The sequence below is a fragment of the Phoenix dactylifera genome, chromosome 9 (assembly GCF_009389715.1).
Source record: "Phoenix dactylifera cultivar Barhee BC4 chromosome 9, palm_55x_up_171113_PBpolish2nd_filt_p, whole genome shotgun sequence".
Lineage (NCBI taxonomy): Eukaryota > Viridiplantae > Streptophyta > Magnoliopsida > Arecales > Arecaceae > Phoenix > Phoenix dactylifera.
This window is the reverse complement of record NC_052400.1, coordinates 12,322,235-12,337,581: the sequence shown is the minus strand read 5'-3', so window position 1 is coordinate 12,337,581 and position 15,347 is coordinate 12,322,235. Positions and strand designations below refer to the sequence as shown.

The 15,347-nt window shown below is 37.3% G+C and overlaps 1 protein-coding gene across 1 annotated transcript; it reads right to left on the bottom strand.

The window, feature by feature from the left end:
• Positions 1-2,351: 2,351 nt before the first annotated feature.
• On the bottom strand, positions 2,352-13,253 carry LOC103701803 (zinc finger CCCH domain-containing protein 62-like). The gene is made up of 10 exons (XM_008783976.4): positions 12,912-13,253; positions 12,634-12,800; positions 11,114-11,231; positions 10,036-10,097; positions 9,899-9,950; positions 9,686-9,791; positions 9,511-9,609; positions 8,849-8,957; positions 2,858-3,536; positions 2,352-2,746 (listed from the first exon to the last, which is right to left on the bottom strand). The coding sequence occupies exons 1-9, from the start codon at positions 13,061-13,063 to the stop codon at positions 3,010-3,012; spliced, it is 1,392 nt and encodes a 463-aa protein (XP_008782198.2). The 5' UTR covers positions 13,064-13,253; the 3' UTR covers positions 2,352-2,746; positions 2,858-3,009.
• Positions 13,254-15,347: the final 2,094 nt, after the last annotated feature.

Sequence of the window (15,347 nt, the reverse complement as noted above, 5' to 3'; positions counted from 1 at the left end):
CGCACAATCCTTACGTTCCTCATGATTTGTTTGACAAAATCAAGATTCATTGAATTAACATCTTCATATATTGATAAAAAATTTGTTATAAAAATAAGTTTTTATGAATAATGAAAAGCCAGTTGGTGGTTGCTATAGCCGCTATATAACTCTAATGACCATCGTGTGTGCACAATGATTCGATATAATTTTTTAAAAGAAATGATCATTATGTTACTTGACTATGGCATATACTCTAGGGCAATGAATATACTTCAAATCATAAAAAAGATCTGTCATAGGAAGATGGTGTTTAAGAACATGAGGCATGAAGTGATGATAACATAGGAAGACTGTCACACACAAGTCATCATTTTGAAAAATTACTTGAACATAGGAATATCTTTATCTCCTAATGAATCCCTTTATAGCTAGTTCAGTCTTTCTAGGCTAGTGTTTTGTGCACCAAATGAGTCTCCCTCTCCTTTTTTTTGGGTAAAGTGGGTGAATTAAATTATTCGAATATAGATACATCCACAAAGTCAATATATATATATATATATATCTGAAAATTGAAGAGGATGATTTGTCGAAGAATCCTATAGTATATAGATCTTATGTGTTTTACCATATAAGATGTCATCCAATTAGTTACATTATTAATTTTCTTACGTACATGTGATATTTCAGTTGAGAGCGGAAACAAATTATGCAAATTATTAAAAACTTCTCTGTATCACTATGATTTTTCAATCATGGTGGAACAATTTGCCCTATTGCTCCAAGATTATGAAAAGCTCCAGCCTAATCAAATTCTTCAAAATCTTCTTGTGTGGACAACCAAAAGCAAATTAATACCGGTGAGGTGTTGAACAAGAAGGGTTGGAGCGCATGCTTCCGCTGTCCGTTATGTAGCATTAGCTTTGAATCTATGGATCATGTTCCTATCAACAACTCTTTCTCTAACTCAATTTGGAGGCAAATTAACCAAGTTATGGAGACACACTTGTCGAGCAAGGCTTTGTTTCTCTTTGTTATAATCTCTTAGGAATTCGGGTGTGTAGCTCCTTTGTTTATTTTAATGGGTCTTCCTCCCTTTTCTCTGTAGCTCCTCTTAAGTTAGTTCCTATATGATTGATTAACCATAAAAAACACTACCCAGCCCGCCACTGTTTGCCTCTCCCTTCATGAGGTGGAGCTTCTATAATAAGTGCTATGGTAGATGGAAATTGCGCATGAGATAACTCCAAAGCAGTCACATAGTTTTCTCATGGAAATTCTCACCGCCAGCCAATGATGCAACCCAACAGAGGTAGTTCCAATGAGAGAGTTGCACGTCAACTTATTTCTATTCGATTGTTGCGTTACTTCAACATTCTCGTTCAAAAATTCAAAATTGACCATTGACATGAAAAGTAATGCACGGTCGGTGACCAGAATTCCATGAGGAACCCTCAGAAACAGTAATGCTCGGATCATTGCAGCGTAATTCATGCAGTTCATTCACGGCCCTAGACTTCAATTCTACCTTCCTTAGACGTGAAATCCACTCATGAGAATTGCAAAATAAAAATTGATATTGTTGAGTATGATTAAAAGATTGTAGGCACTTCATGATTGTATCGTGTTTATATCCAAAAGTAGACGCTTCATGATTGTACATCAGACCATCCCAAGTTATTTAGTAACACCATCTAGTGTTTTAGCCTTTAAAAGATTTAGTGCATAGTTACAGAGTCTTCAAAGCATATGATGTTTAGTTTAATTTGATAATGAATGTGCAGAATTTAATTTCACGGGCTCTGTATGATTGACATCTGAACTGTGACTAAATTAAGCAGCAGCGAATTCACTTAGAAATTAGTACAGCAAGTATGATCCCATAAGACTTGACCACAAGTGATTTAAATTTGTTATTTCTAAGGATTAAAAGTATTTCAAACATACATCTATCCTATCAAACTCCAGACTAACAAAACCAGCGTGAAAGGGATTCATGCGACCAAACAAGTGAATGGGGTTCGCATGGTCCAAAATCTAAATCGTATAATCAAAAGCTTATTTAGGGTGGATCTGAGCCACCCCACATCATTGACAGCATGGACTATCAGCAAAAATTGCCTAAATCCAGCTCTAAACTTGTTTATCTAGTTTGACAAATTATGATAGAAATGTCACCAAAAAGCCTTCACTAGGTCCTTCCAACCAAAGATGATCATCCTCAGTGTTACTGACTTGCCTTCCCACCTACCAATCATCAGGACTCAAATGTCCGTATCATTGTTATCATTTGGAAGTCAAAAAAAGCTGAGAAGTTACAAGTTCTTCCATGATTAGCTAACGGCAAATAACCAATATATCAGAACCAAGTCTCTTCAGGTGGAATCCCTTTTTAGATCAGGGAGTTCTTTGTTACCGAAGCATGAACTATGCTTCTCCGGCAGGCAAAACAAATATCCAGCTACTTAACTACAAAAGTACTGTTGATCAATCTTTAAAACTTATTGTTGTCTTTTATATCACAAGTTTCAGGAACATTTATATGCTTTAGTCTACCCAGGGGTATCGCCCCGAACTTGAAAAGAAATTCAGTATCACGAAATTCAGTGACACAATTTTGATGCCGTCATGCAAGCCTTGTCATATATTGAAAGGAAGATTTTGTTGGTTTATAGTGATGCTTCAGTATTGGTGGAATCATTACCAAATCCAGACAAATCCTTCCGTTGGCTGGATATCAGACCCATATGCCCTCTTTTAGCATCACCTAGGACATCAAACAGGTAAACAAAAACGCTGAAATAATCTCAAATGATGTTTCATTTGGTTGCCCAAATTATAATGCATCATAAGAAAAAAGCAGCAAAATCCTGATTACCTGGGATGGAGATATTTATAAGCTAAGACAAGACTCAAACTGCCTTGATTGACGACTTCTATCAGCAACTCTGCATTGATTTCGTACCATTTTACAAGCCAGAACACAAATTTTCAGTAGCAGGATCCAGCCAACCTGGACTAAAACAAATCTCAAGGCCTCCATCTACGGAACTGCATTCCTGGAGGCAGTGTTGGGTTACTATCAAAATCTGGTGGTCTTGATAGATGGATTGAGCTCCACGGATGAAAGTGAGAATCTGCATAAGGATGGTTGAGATAATTTCCCCCATTGAAAGACCTTCCAGCCACATTCAGCAGATTGCCTGCATTGTAAGTATGGCTGCCAAGGACCCCTCTATTTGCTTCAGATGGCACTATGTTATTTCTATGACACAATTCCAGTTGTGTGTTATAAAGATTACTAAAGGGGATCCTTTGAGGGATGGGATGCTGCATATGAATTCCATTTTCAAAATAACTGGCTTGCCTCGGATTCCTAGCTAATGAAGCGAGATCCCTTGTCATGGCAAGCTGCTTTGTCCTTCCACGACCATTAAAGGAAGCCTTGTCAATAGACATGTTCTGTTTCTGTTTCTTGGTAGGATAACACGGCTCTTTCTTTCTTCTTTTCTTAGGAGGTGCTCTAGTTTCAGAGGAATTTTTCTGGCGCTTGGAACCTGGCTTATAATAATCGAAAAAACACTGAATACTTTCTGGACCAGGAACTCAGTTCTAACTTTGAAGACAAACATAGTAACTCATTTGAAGACAAACATAGTAATTCATTTATCTTCTAATAGAAGGTAACTAATATGTAGTACAAATTCCTCAAACCACAGCCAAGTCCATGTCTTGGCCAGTTCAACTACAATATTCTCCCATATATGCCAATATGCGAAACTAAAAAGTGCTGCGCGCATGAAAATATTACCAAATGCAGAGAGGTGCAACAGTCAGTATAAAAGAAATCTGCCAGTACTGTACATGGGCTGGACAGTGATTGGATCCAAGGAACACCCAGACTCAAAGCTTGCAAGATAATTGGAATTCAGGTTCAGGTTTTCCTTATCTAGTTCCATTTGGGTTTGGATTTGTATTCAGATAATTAACAGATCTATAATAAATTTCCAAAAACATTTTCATTGATATTTTTCTCCAAAAAATTTGCTGTAAATGCATAACAGCCTTACAATGGTTGAATTATCAACTTTATTGCTGCAATGTTCACATATGCAACATCAGTTTCCTTTTGTTTCTATTTGGTAGAGGCAGTATCATTTATTTATTTACATGACATCTGAAAAGGAACCACCAACAATTGCCTGCTTTTACTAATTCTAGGTTCTAATTTCTTCAATTTGATGGTGCAAATTTAAATTCAAAAACGATACCTATTATAAATTAACATGATATAGAAGTGCATATTAGACATGTTTGAGAATTTTATCAATATATGACAGCTGCTTAAGTACCCTTTTTTTCTGTGTGTGTGTGTGAGAGAGAGAGAGGAAACTACCTTTGTTTTTTTTTTTATATATCCGTCTATATGTTAGTCTAACAGCCCAGATTTAATCATCCAATTGAATCCCACTTCCTACCACTGGTATGCATGATAGATACTAGTGGGAGGTACCAGGTTGGAATTTAATCTTCTAATCGGATCCCTCTTCTTACCACCAGTATGCATGATAGATACTAGTAGGAGGTACCAGCTCGAAAGTAATTGATCAATAAAACAAAGGGTTATTGCTACAAGCCCACGTGTCACCCCAAGTTAATCAAAAATCCCCCCACCTCCCTCCCCAACTGCCTCCGACCCACCATGGCTGCTCCACCCTCCTGTACTCTCCCTTTCTCTGTGTAGGTCATGCCAGCTCAATGTGGCCACCCATCTAACTGCTCTCTCTATTTCCCTCCTTTCTTCTCTAAAGAAGACTGGGGAGGAGACGGAGATGTCTTTTGAAGGTTTAGATATTACAATGTCATTCATTGAGTCCAAGCAGGCAACGGCAGATCCTTGGGAATATAAATCATGCAAAAAATTAGAAGTGGGGATGGGTTTTTGGTTTAGAAAAAGAAAGAGGGAAGGAAAGAGTGAGGGCAGACAGAGTTGCTCCTGAGGAGGTGTTATAGGAGGCAGAGATACAGTGGATGGAGGCGGTCAAGGAGGTCGGGGAGGACTTCAAGGTTGAGAGAGAGAGAGCGAGAAGAAACAGGCTTTAATAGCATACATCTATTGAGCAGCAGTTGATCTCATAGATAAAAGAAAAGGTGAAAATCTGGGCAAAGTGTGAGAAGGAAATTGAGTGTAATTACTTCAACAGCTTGGATGAAACCATATGCTCCATTCCACTTATAAGTTTCTTAAATGGATATATGGTTAAAGAATCCTATATTTGTAATGTCCTATATATAAAGGTTGAGATTAATGTTTATGAAAAATACTAATTTAGAAATAGGTAGGAGCCATTGCTCGGTGCCAAGGTCGGCGGAACCATCCCGAACTGAACGATTTCATTCGTACCGGCGGCAAACCGGGATGGTTCCGACCATACTGACAGCGGACCAGGACGGTTCTGGCAACAGAAACGAAACTCGTTGCCAGAGGAAGAGAAGGAGAAGGAAAGAGAGAGCGAGCGGGAGAGGGAGGGAGAGGAAAAGAGAGAGGACGAGAGAGTGAGGCGGAGGCCGGCGAGCTGCACAAAGGATGCTCCACTGAACTCCGTGGTCGGGTCTCCTGTTTCGAAATAGGGGACCCGGCCGTGGAGCCTTCCTCCGCCTCCTACCCGGGTCACTGGCCTCCGCCTCCTACCCGGGTCACTGGCCTCTGCCACCCTCCTCTCTCTCTCTCCCCCCTCCTCTTTTTCTTTCTCTCTCCCATTGGCTCTCTCCCCCGCCTTATCTATTGTGTCGATACAGGCTTAGCACAGCACGACGCAGGCCCATATCGACCCGTGCCGCCAGAAAACCGGCCAGGGCCCGGTACCGGCACAGCAGACCATGCTTGATGCAATGGTAAAGGCTTGGGCTGACAGGTGCAATGACATAGGTTTGAATTCTAGGCAGCTACTTTGTGTAAAAACAAGCCAAAAGTTATGTCTGTCCCCAGTTCGCCCCTCCTAGGACTCCAGATTTTGAGAATATAACTGGGTAATGATATTTTGACTATTTTAGAACCAGGTACCAAAATAAATCTCTTAGTGTATTAATGCATATCGAATATTTACTCAATAATTTCTATAACTTTTATCATGTAATCAGTTCAGTTCTAACCACTCCAACCCAACCCAAAAATATTACTTGTTCTAGTTTCAGGATCCAAACTTAAATTTTTTAACAGTATTAATTACAAGCCTAATTTTTACTGAGTGAAACCCATTCCTAGTAAGCCAGATTAGAAATCAACTGAAAACCTTGACGACATGCCATTGCTTTAAAATTCATTTAAGTTTGACTCAAATTGGCTGAATCAACTAAACTCAGTTCCTTTTCAAGTCAACTCAACTTCTTAGTCGATTGTGTAAAACTCGTCAAGTCTCCTAGTCAACTTAAAAATTCATCAAGGATTGACTCAGTCAAGTGATAAGCTAATTAAATTTTAAAATTTTTAATGGTCTCAAGGCTCATAATAGGGAATTACAATGACAATTAAGGGTTCTAAAACCAATAAACCCATTATGGGAACAATGGCTCCTCCTTCCTCTCTTTAATTTCTATCTTTTCTCATCTTTTCTTATTATTGATTGTTCAGACACAAACTTCCAATTTATTCAGCATATAAAAAACTGTATTTTATAATTTTATTATACTTTTTTCTAAGTATATAACACAAACAGTATTTTACCAAACATATAATGAAATTTTATTTCCTAACTGATATTCAGTTTTGAAATTCAAGATTAAGGGGGAAAAGTCGAGTCCTTAAGTTGATTCAACTTAGCTGAGTTCAAGCAGAGCCGAATTTCTCAGTTTTAAAAATTTACAACACAAGAAGGCTGATTAGATTGCAACAATTTCAAGTAATAATGTATACTATTATTTTTTTGCATATGTATATATCCAGAAACTATATTCTTGTAACTACATATTACACATGCCTTTATTTTCTAAATACTATTGAGTCTATGGGAACTTGGTCAAGACTTCAAGTTGACTTGGCTGAATCTCAAATTGATTTGAGTTTTTTGGTTATTATATGGAGGCTAGTCAGATTGCAAGAAATTAAAAAAGAATAAAGAGTTTTAAATGTTTCTAGATTCCTCTTATCAAATAATGTTTAGGATGATCATATGACAGCATACAACCTGATAGATACCTCTCATGGAACCACATTAGATCCTAAGTAATTTACAACAAGAAAAGCAATGTGGTCAGGGTACAGGCCTTCCATTTTGCAGAACTTTCAATGGACCAATAGATACAAGTAAATAGCTACAGAGATATGAAAACTGCATATCATTTAAAATCCTATTATACATTCTATAGTTTGCAATTAATTCATTTCAATTATACTGACGTCCACTAATATTTAATTAAGCATTACTAGAGAAATTCAGATTAACGGTTACGTGGCATCCTGAGTAATGGAATCTAATGAAGTCATTCTCTCTCCCCCTCTCTAGCCTTAGATTTTATATGTGGTATCCCTGAAGAAGCTGAATTTAACTCCATCACAGTATTTTGTCAAATGTTACTCAGACACATGATATGGGTGACAAGCGTCCAGGTGTCCCAACAAATCCAACATGGGAACCTTTAAGAAATCCTGACAAGCAGGCACATCAATATCACATCTACATGTTACAACTGTGTAAATTTGAAGGATAAACACATATAGTGAATATTCACTAGGACCGATTGTTTCAATAATTCATAAAACAGATAAAAATTATGCTAAATGTTATGTTAGTTTTGACAACTTTTCCATAGTAGTGTTAATGGTGAACAGGGTAATGGTGATGACATCTTGGTGATTTGAAGTGACAAGGACTGTAATGAAATGTCCCAAGTGTCTGTCCAACATGTCAAGAAACTAAAATTTGGAGTGTGGAAGCAATGCAATTGTCACTGAGAAGGACCATGAAATTATGATCCAATAAAATCTTTTGGGTTATAATAGACACTTGGATTTAATTGCATCACTCTATATCAAGTGTTGCCCTCTCGCTATGCCAAGACTTTTGTATGGAGGAACCTTGAAGGGTTGCTATCAAGTTGCATGAGCTTAATCAATAGATTTTATAAAAGCGATTCCTACTCACCAGCTAGCCTTATGTTCATGGCATGTTGTCTCTTGCCAAGGTGGCCTTGAGATAGAGTTCAAAACTAAATTTGAGGATTGCAATTGGATCAAGAGCCAATTATTACAGGTTTTCAAAAGTTGATATATCACAAAGAGGACCATATGACCGACCATAAATGGGAAAGGCTTGTTGGTTGAAGGTAGAGTTAATCTACTCTATCAGAACTGATCATAGAGATGTGAATACGTTTAAGGACTGGCACAAGATGGGCATCCATTAATGTGAACTCCTTGCTCTTAGACTTGATTCTGTAACTACTATGGGAACCCTCTCGCAATCACTAATAAAAGCTCAGATACTTAATAAAAAACGAAAAAGGGAAAAAATCATGCAACCTTAGCTCTCTCTCTCTCTCTCTAGATAGTTGTGTTAATTTGAGTCTCAAAAGAAGTTCAAATAAGCAGACATACATTATTAAATCATACTGAACCAACACCTTGGACGGGAGAATTTTAATTTTTAAGTGTTAGCTAGACTGTCATATGCTTCCTAGGTCCATAACAATGGCATCTTGCAGATTCCAGTTTCCAACGGGCTATTATTATTATTGGCTATGGACATGGCAATACAAATATCATTCAATTCTAGGAGTCTGTTTCTTCTTATAACGCATTGGCATTTAAACATATTTCCAGAAGAACCGATCACCCAAGTGAATCTATAGTGATTCTCAAGATAGGACATACCTTTGTTTGCAGACCTAGCCTTTGCAATTGTTCTGGCATGCCTTGCTGCTGCTCCTCTTCTGTGCTTCTCCGCCAGAACCTTTGATCTCTCTGCTTCATTGCTCCAGCGCTAAAATAGAGAAAATGTATCTGCACTGTTTAATACAACACATGCATTGCATGGACAATTCAAGAGGTGCAAATTGCAGGTCCACCTGATGTTCATGTGAATGAAGGCTAGGATTATGTACTATTAGACCAGGTGGCTAAATCAGATCAATAGGGATGTAAGTTTTCAAGGGGTTCTTTTTTCCCTCAATTATGTATTCTTAGTGGCATTTCACAAACACATTTGCAAGTTGGGATCCTCCTGATGATCAAACTGAGGTTCAGATTTAAAAAATACCATATTCGAACATGAAGATCAAGAGCAATTTCAAGATGCAGGGGGCACTATATTCTCTTTCATCGCTCATCAATTTTTTTTCTTTTTCTTAAATAAGTCCTGCAAATGCAGAAGATAGAAGAGTGGGTATGAAAAAGAGGCCATAAAAAAGCTTTCTTGTTTCACATGAGTTGCAAACATGGATGGTTAAAATATCAGCTTAGTGGAAATTTGGGTTTAGATAGTAGAATAGATGATTATACTAAATACCTGTCTGCCTAACAACCAAATTTCTCACCTGGCGGAAAGTTTTCAGTCTATAGAGGTTACGTCCCTTAACAAGCAAAGAAAATAAGGGCGGCAGCGCCTTCACACCTTTGCTCCACAACACTTCGACCTTCTCAATCACAGAAACAATGTTACATGATAAATAGTAGTTTAAAGATATATCCAATCATGGTATGTGATCTTACAGTAAAAGTATGTTGCTGTTTGGCTGCACCATAACTTTCCTTTACAACTCTTCCTGCAATTGTCCGCCTTCCTATAATACTTGCACCTCTTGTAACTATGTCAAACCTATTTAAAAATTTGAAGCCATCTTAATAGAAAGTTTATACAGGTGATATGAAAATTCCTAAAGGAAGAGTGTATTTTAAGATAAATAGGAATCAAAAACCACACACTTCTCATAAACCCTCTGCTCGAACAAAATGACGTCGCCTTTGCAAACATCCCCTGCAAGGAAATAAAGTTCCTTTAGTCTGATCTCTGACTGACTAATTGTGTGTGCTCAAAACCATGGGCGGCTAATTATTTGTACCTGTACAATTGAAAACAAAGGATGACCTTGGATACAATTTTCCCCCATTTCCATCTTTTATCCTGAAAAATACAAAAATAACCACAATAAGCTTGCTAATATAATCCGGCAACATCAAGGGAGAACCTTTTATCAACCCATGTCCATCACTGACATAGTAATCGATGTTAGCATACAGTCTTTCAAAAGACAACCATTCTGCATCTCGACCATTTTGCATCTCATGTTATGTGGTAATGATATTGAAAGAAAAGCAATAGCTGGTGCATACATCCGGTTAAAAATAGAATGATAACTGGCATTTTAATATGGAATTTAAGATGTCGGAGGAGTTTTTCTGTGGATGAAATGTTATTTATGTATATGGGAGGTTTTTCTAAAGTATTGTTCATAATTTAAAGCAAGCATAAGTGATACAATGGAGAGATTAACTAAGCAGCCTGACCATTACTAAGCACATCAAGGACATTCCTTGTAGCATTTTAAGAGGTGACATCAGCTTAAGTGGACATATTACAGAAGTGATTAGAGAAACATATTGAATATAAGTCAGCTACGTTAACAATATTTTGGATCCAAACAACTGCTAGAAAGCTTAAGAAATTTTGCAAAGAAGATTATATGAGAAAGAAAATTTGCTATCACTCGATCAGTAATAACACTTTGAACTGGATTAATTAGTTAATATTTAGTTTCAATTAAATAAAAACAGGGAAAGCAGATACTAAAATTTGCTATCACTAATCAGTAATAACACTTTGAACTGGATTAATTAGTTAGTATTTAGTTTCAAGTATTTAAAAACAGGTAAAGCAGATACTTTACCTTCTCAACTTTATCTAAAAACTTGAAACTTCCCGGGAAAATAAAAGATTATTCTTCGAAACAGGAGAATCTATTCTTCTGTTAACATGTGACAAGAAAATCAACCACACAGTTGCAAACTGGCAGTTAATGTAAATAACATGAATGCAGGTTCTTTACCAAAATACAAAACATCAATTTTGGAGCTAAGCAAGAAGCACGCTCAAACTTATGGAAATGCAGTCATATTCTAAAAGCATCATCAGTGAGAAACCTCCAGTGCTCCAGAATTCTTTCAATACACGTAGCTTTAGTCCCGTTTAATCTAAGCCCATGCTTCCTCAAGTAAGCTTTGCACTCTTCCAGCTTGAGTATATCTAGACTTTTGTTTCCTGCAAAACATAGAAATATCACAAAACATGCTACACGGCTTGACAAATTGAACACAAATTTCTTATTTACTTCTCTAAAGACTTCCAAAACAATATAATTTGTACATCTTTAGGTCTAGACATGCACAATAGTACTTAGAAGGATATCATGATATATCTAAAATTGTTTGAACTACTGGATGTACAATAATAAAATTCGCTTATTCCAGCAAACCAACACTTAAGATAATAGATAAATTGATACATGCATTATCCTCAGCTGGAGAGTAAAATAGAAAAATAATAGCCAATGGTTTTACTATTAAGAATACTGCTCCAATTTAGCCAAGAAGAAAAGGGTACATCCTTCAAAAAGATATAGCTACAAAATTTCTTCAAAGCAAGGATTAAGGTATATCACCATACTGGTATATATTGTATGGTCATATGACTCCATGTATCACACATACTGGTCCGTGCCATTGTGCATCGGTCAAATATGCACTAACACGAACCAATTTTCTTCATTATGAATCCTGGCACGTGCTGGGAACATAAGTAGAATGGCATGTCACTTAAATAGGAAGAGAAAATAATCCGAAAATGAGAGGAGAATAAAGAGGAAGAGGAAGGGACAGTCAGAAGTGAGAGAGAAAGTATGAGATCCCAGGAAGTATGAGATTACATTCCTGAATGGTACTTATTCCTTCCATGAAAACCTAGTTAACTATGAGATCACAGAAAAGGAGAAGATACATAATTGTCCATGATATTGAAATCTCGCTCTTGGAGAGAGAGTCTCTAAGCTATAATCATTTTGAAGAATGGATTAAGAGCTTAAGTCAATGCCATCAAGTAATACCCATTATTACATATCAATTTCCTGATTCCATCAAAAACCAGCTTCAGTACCCTACCCCCATATGAGCCCAAGACAAAATTCTAAAAACTCTTCTTAGGTATTAGTAAAAATTATGATTACTGAATTCACCTATTACCATGAAACTAACTAACACTCACATTTCGCTTAGTATCCAGAGAATTACCATTTAACTCCATCCCTGGTGTCTTCCTCCATTTATACTAAATCATAAGAATCGTGCATGATCTACAGCAGGCACGGGAAAAGAATCATTTTTCAGCATCCATTTTCGTATTCACCAAACTAGGAGACCTTTTTTCCCGGATGTAAAAGTTCTCCGACAAAAAATTAAAAATAAAAGAACTAGCAAATCAATAAGAGACTGGTCACACGTGACAGCCCAAATCCTTCATCAGCCAAATGCACAGCCACCCAGATTTACAACTACCATAAAAAGAAAAGTGTGTAAACATTATTCAACAGCAACAATAACAACAGAAGAATTTCTATATACAATCGCATTCACGTGTGTATGAGAGAGCAAGAGAGCAAAGAAGATACTCCGGAGGAGATCGATGACTTTGTTGCAGAGTTCTTCGTCCGTAGGCTTTCCATCCATGGCATCATCATCATCTTCTTCTTCCTCCTCCTCCTCCTCCTCTTCTTCTTCTTCATAATCAGCATCGTCACCGTCTTCTTCCTCTTCCGTGGATCCGCCCACGTCCTCACTGTCGATCCAAGACCAGAATCAAATTCAAAGAAGGAAACCGACTTCCCTTCCCCAAAACTTTTGAGTTTATTCCTAGGAGCCTAACAAACGAAGAGAAATTCGAGATAACCTCAAGGATTCTTCGTCTCCTTCTTCAGATTCGTCATCCTCTTCTTCTTCTTCCTCGGAATCTTCTTCTTGTGCTTCGGATTCTTCTTCTTCGGAAAAGGAGGAAGAGGAGATGGAGATGATCGCGCGCTTCCCCTTCTTCGAAGTCGGCATTCTTCTCAAAGAATGGGGAAGGATTTCGAGGAGCCGAACGAAGGAAAGACCGTAAGGGGAGAAGGGGGCGGAGAGACGATTGTTGAAGGCCTTGGATTTTGTGGGATTTTGAAAGCGGGATGGGAATATGGTGCTCCCTCTCACAGAAGCGGTTTCCCTATCTTAACAAATCAGGCCAACCTTGGGCCATGCCAAATCTTGTCCAATATATAGGTAAAAGATTACTGGTTGTGTTAAGGACATGATGAATAATTTGATATTACAGACATAATTGTATTAGAGGGAGGGCAGGATTCCTTTAATCTATCATGAAAATGACTTCGGGAGTTCATGCCAAATTATGTATGTATATATATGTGTGCGTGTGTGTATATATATATATTTGGTGTTTGTTTAAGGATATGGGTGTAGCCGTGAGGGTATGTCAAAACTCCCGAAGTCATTTTCATGATAGATTAAAGGAATCCTAACCTCCCTCTAATACAATTATGTCTGTAATATCAAATTTATTCATCATGTCCTTAACACAACCAGCAATCTTTTACCTAAATATTGGACAAGATTTGGCATGAACTTTAGACACCGGTCTTCTCTTTGCCCCTTTGGGCAGTCCTAGGGTTGTTCCTCCCTTTGCCACGACCTCTTACTCTAATTAGAGTTGCACCCCTCAATCCTAGGGATTGTGCAACCACAGTTGCATCAATGAAGTAACGGGCATCCGAATACCCAATATATATATTGTATGTATATGTAAGTATGAGTGCATGTATATGGGAATTATGGATTGCAAAAAGGGTAGATCTAAATATGATGCAGATAGACCAAAATCGTTAAATGTATGTATGTGCATATAGAAATTCGGGATCATAATATATATATATATATATATATATATAGTGCGGAAAGACTAAAATTGATAGATATATGCATACGTGCATATGGAAATTCTGGATCATAGAAAGGGCAGATATATATATATATATATATCTCACACAACACACACCTCCTTTCATAAACCCTCAACGAAGGAATGTCCCTACAACAGGAGTGTTGGACCACAAAATTTTGCTAGGGCCTTTGAGATTCTTAAATATAAGACACATGAAAAAACCAGGAAACTCAACCTTTTAAATTTGATTTGAAATCAATTAAATACAGTTACTAGTACAGAGTAGTTTTACTTCCCCTTTCTTCCCTAATGAAATGACAGAGACCATGTCATGATAAAAAGTGTCCAAGATACATATTTAGTTAGTCAAGCAACGTAGTCCCCACTAAATTTAAGCATCTGTAATATTATCACAACAATCTATGTGATAGCACTAGAACCATGAACACATGAACAAAATAATACAATTGAAAAATTTAGGAAAAATCCCACATCCCACTCCCTACAGCGTGAAATTTCTAGACTCCAAGCGGCAGACCTTTCATGGCATGGTTTAGTTACCGACAAACTGCTGAAGATCACATCTTAATTTGTTGGTATACAAGCTCCAAAGGCATCATCCACCAAAACAATTTGGAACTTAAAACCAGTGTATACCAAGGACATAGCTACTCATCGATTCATTGCCAGGCAATGGCAGGAAAGTTAATCCAGGGGTTGCAATGAAGGCTCAATTTCCCATCAGTGTGCCTAATCCAGTCCCGAAGAACAGCATGAACAGGCACAGAAGGGCTGAGCCCCAATTCCTGAAAATGCCGCAAGAAGAAAGACATTTGTCCATGCAGCATGTGTCAGCAAAATAATATTTTAGTGAGTCAAAAATGGAACTGAAGATCAAAAATGGAGTCAAGGAGGGTAGGCAGTAATGATCATTATTAAATTATTTTGAATATCTAGTCAAGAAGATTTTTATTATATCTCTGCTTTAGTCTTCAAATATTGTTGTCAAAGGTAGCATGTCTTACTAAAAAGAATATGGTAGAATATTATGGACTATTTAGCTTTACATGTTTGGGGTAAAAAAGATACATAGAAGTGAATGTAATGTAGGTTCAGTTCATTCAAATGCTTGAATGGTGGGACATGCAAAATTTGTTGAGCTCAGACAATGTTTTATGCCTTCCACGTTCAACAGGAAGCTACCCCTCCAAAAAAAAAAATGAGGGTCCAACAGGAAGCTGTCCGAGTTGGCGAATTTCAGCTTTTAATTTTTTCTACTGCTACTTAACCTAGATTTCACAGAATAAGTAATAAAATAATTCCATGGCAAAGCTGAAAAATCAAAAATGACGTGAGTATTTCTTCTTAACCATGTCTCTGGATTCCCGTATAGAA

What these genes read in the sequence shown, in the direction of transcription:
- LOC103701803 (XM_008783976.4), bottom strand. Translation starts at nt 13,063, where the DNA reads ATGCCGACTTCGAAGAAGGGGAAGCGCGCGATCATCTCCATCTCCTCT. An exon ending in GGAGACGAAGAATCCTTGAG is followed by an intron (nt 12,801 to 12,911) that starts GTTATCTCGAAT and finishes TTGGATCGACAG; the next exon opens with TGAGGACGTGGGCGGATCCA. An exon ending in GGCTAGGTCTGCAAACAAAG is followed by an intron (nt 3,537 to 8,848) that starts GTATGTCCTATC and finishes ATTATAAGCCAG; the next exon opens with GTTCCAAGCGCCAGAAAAAT.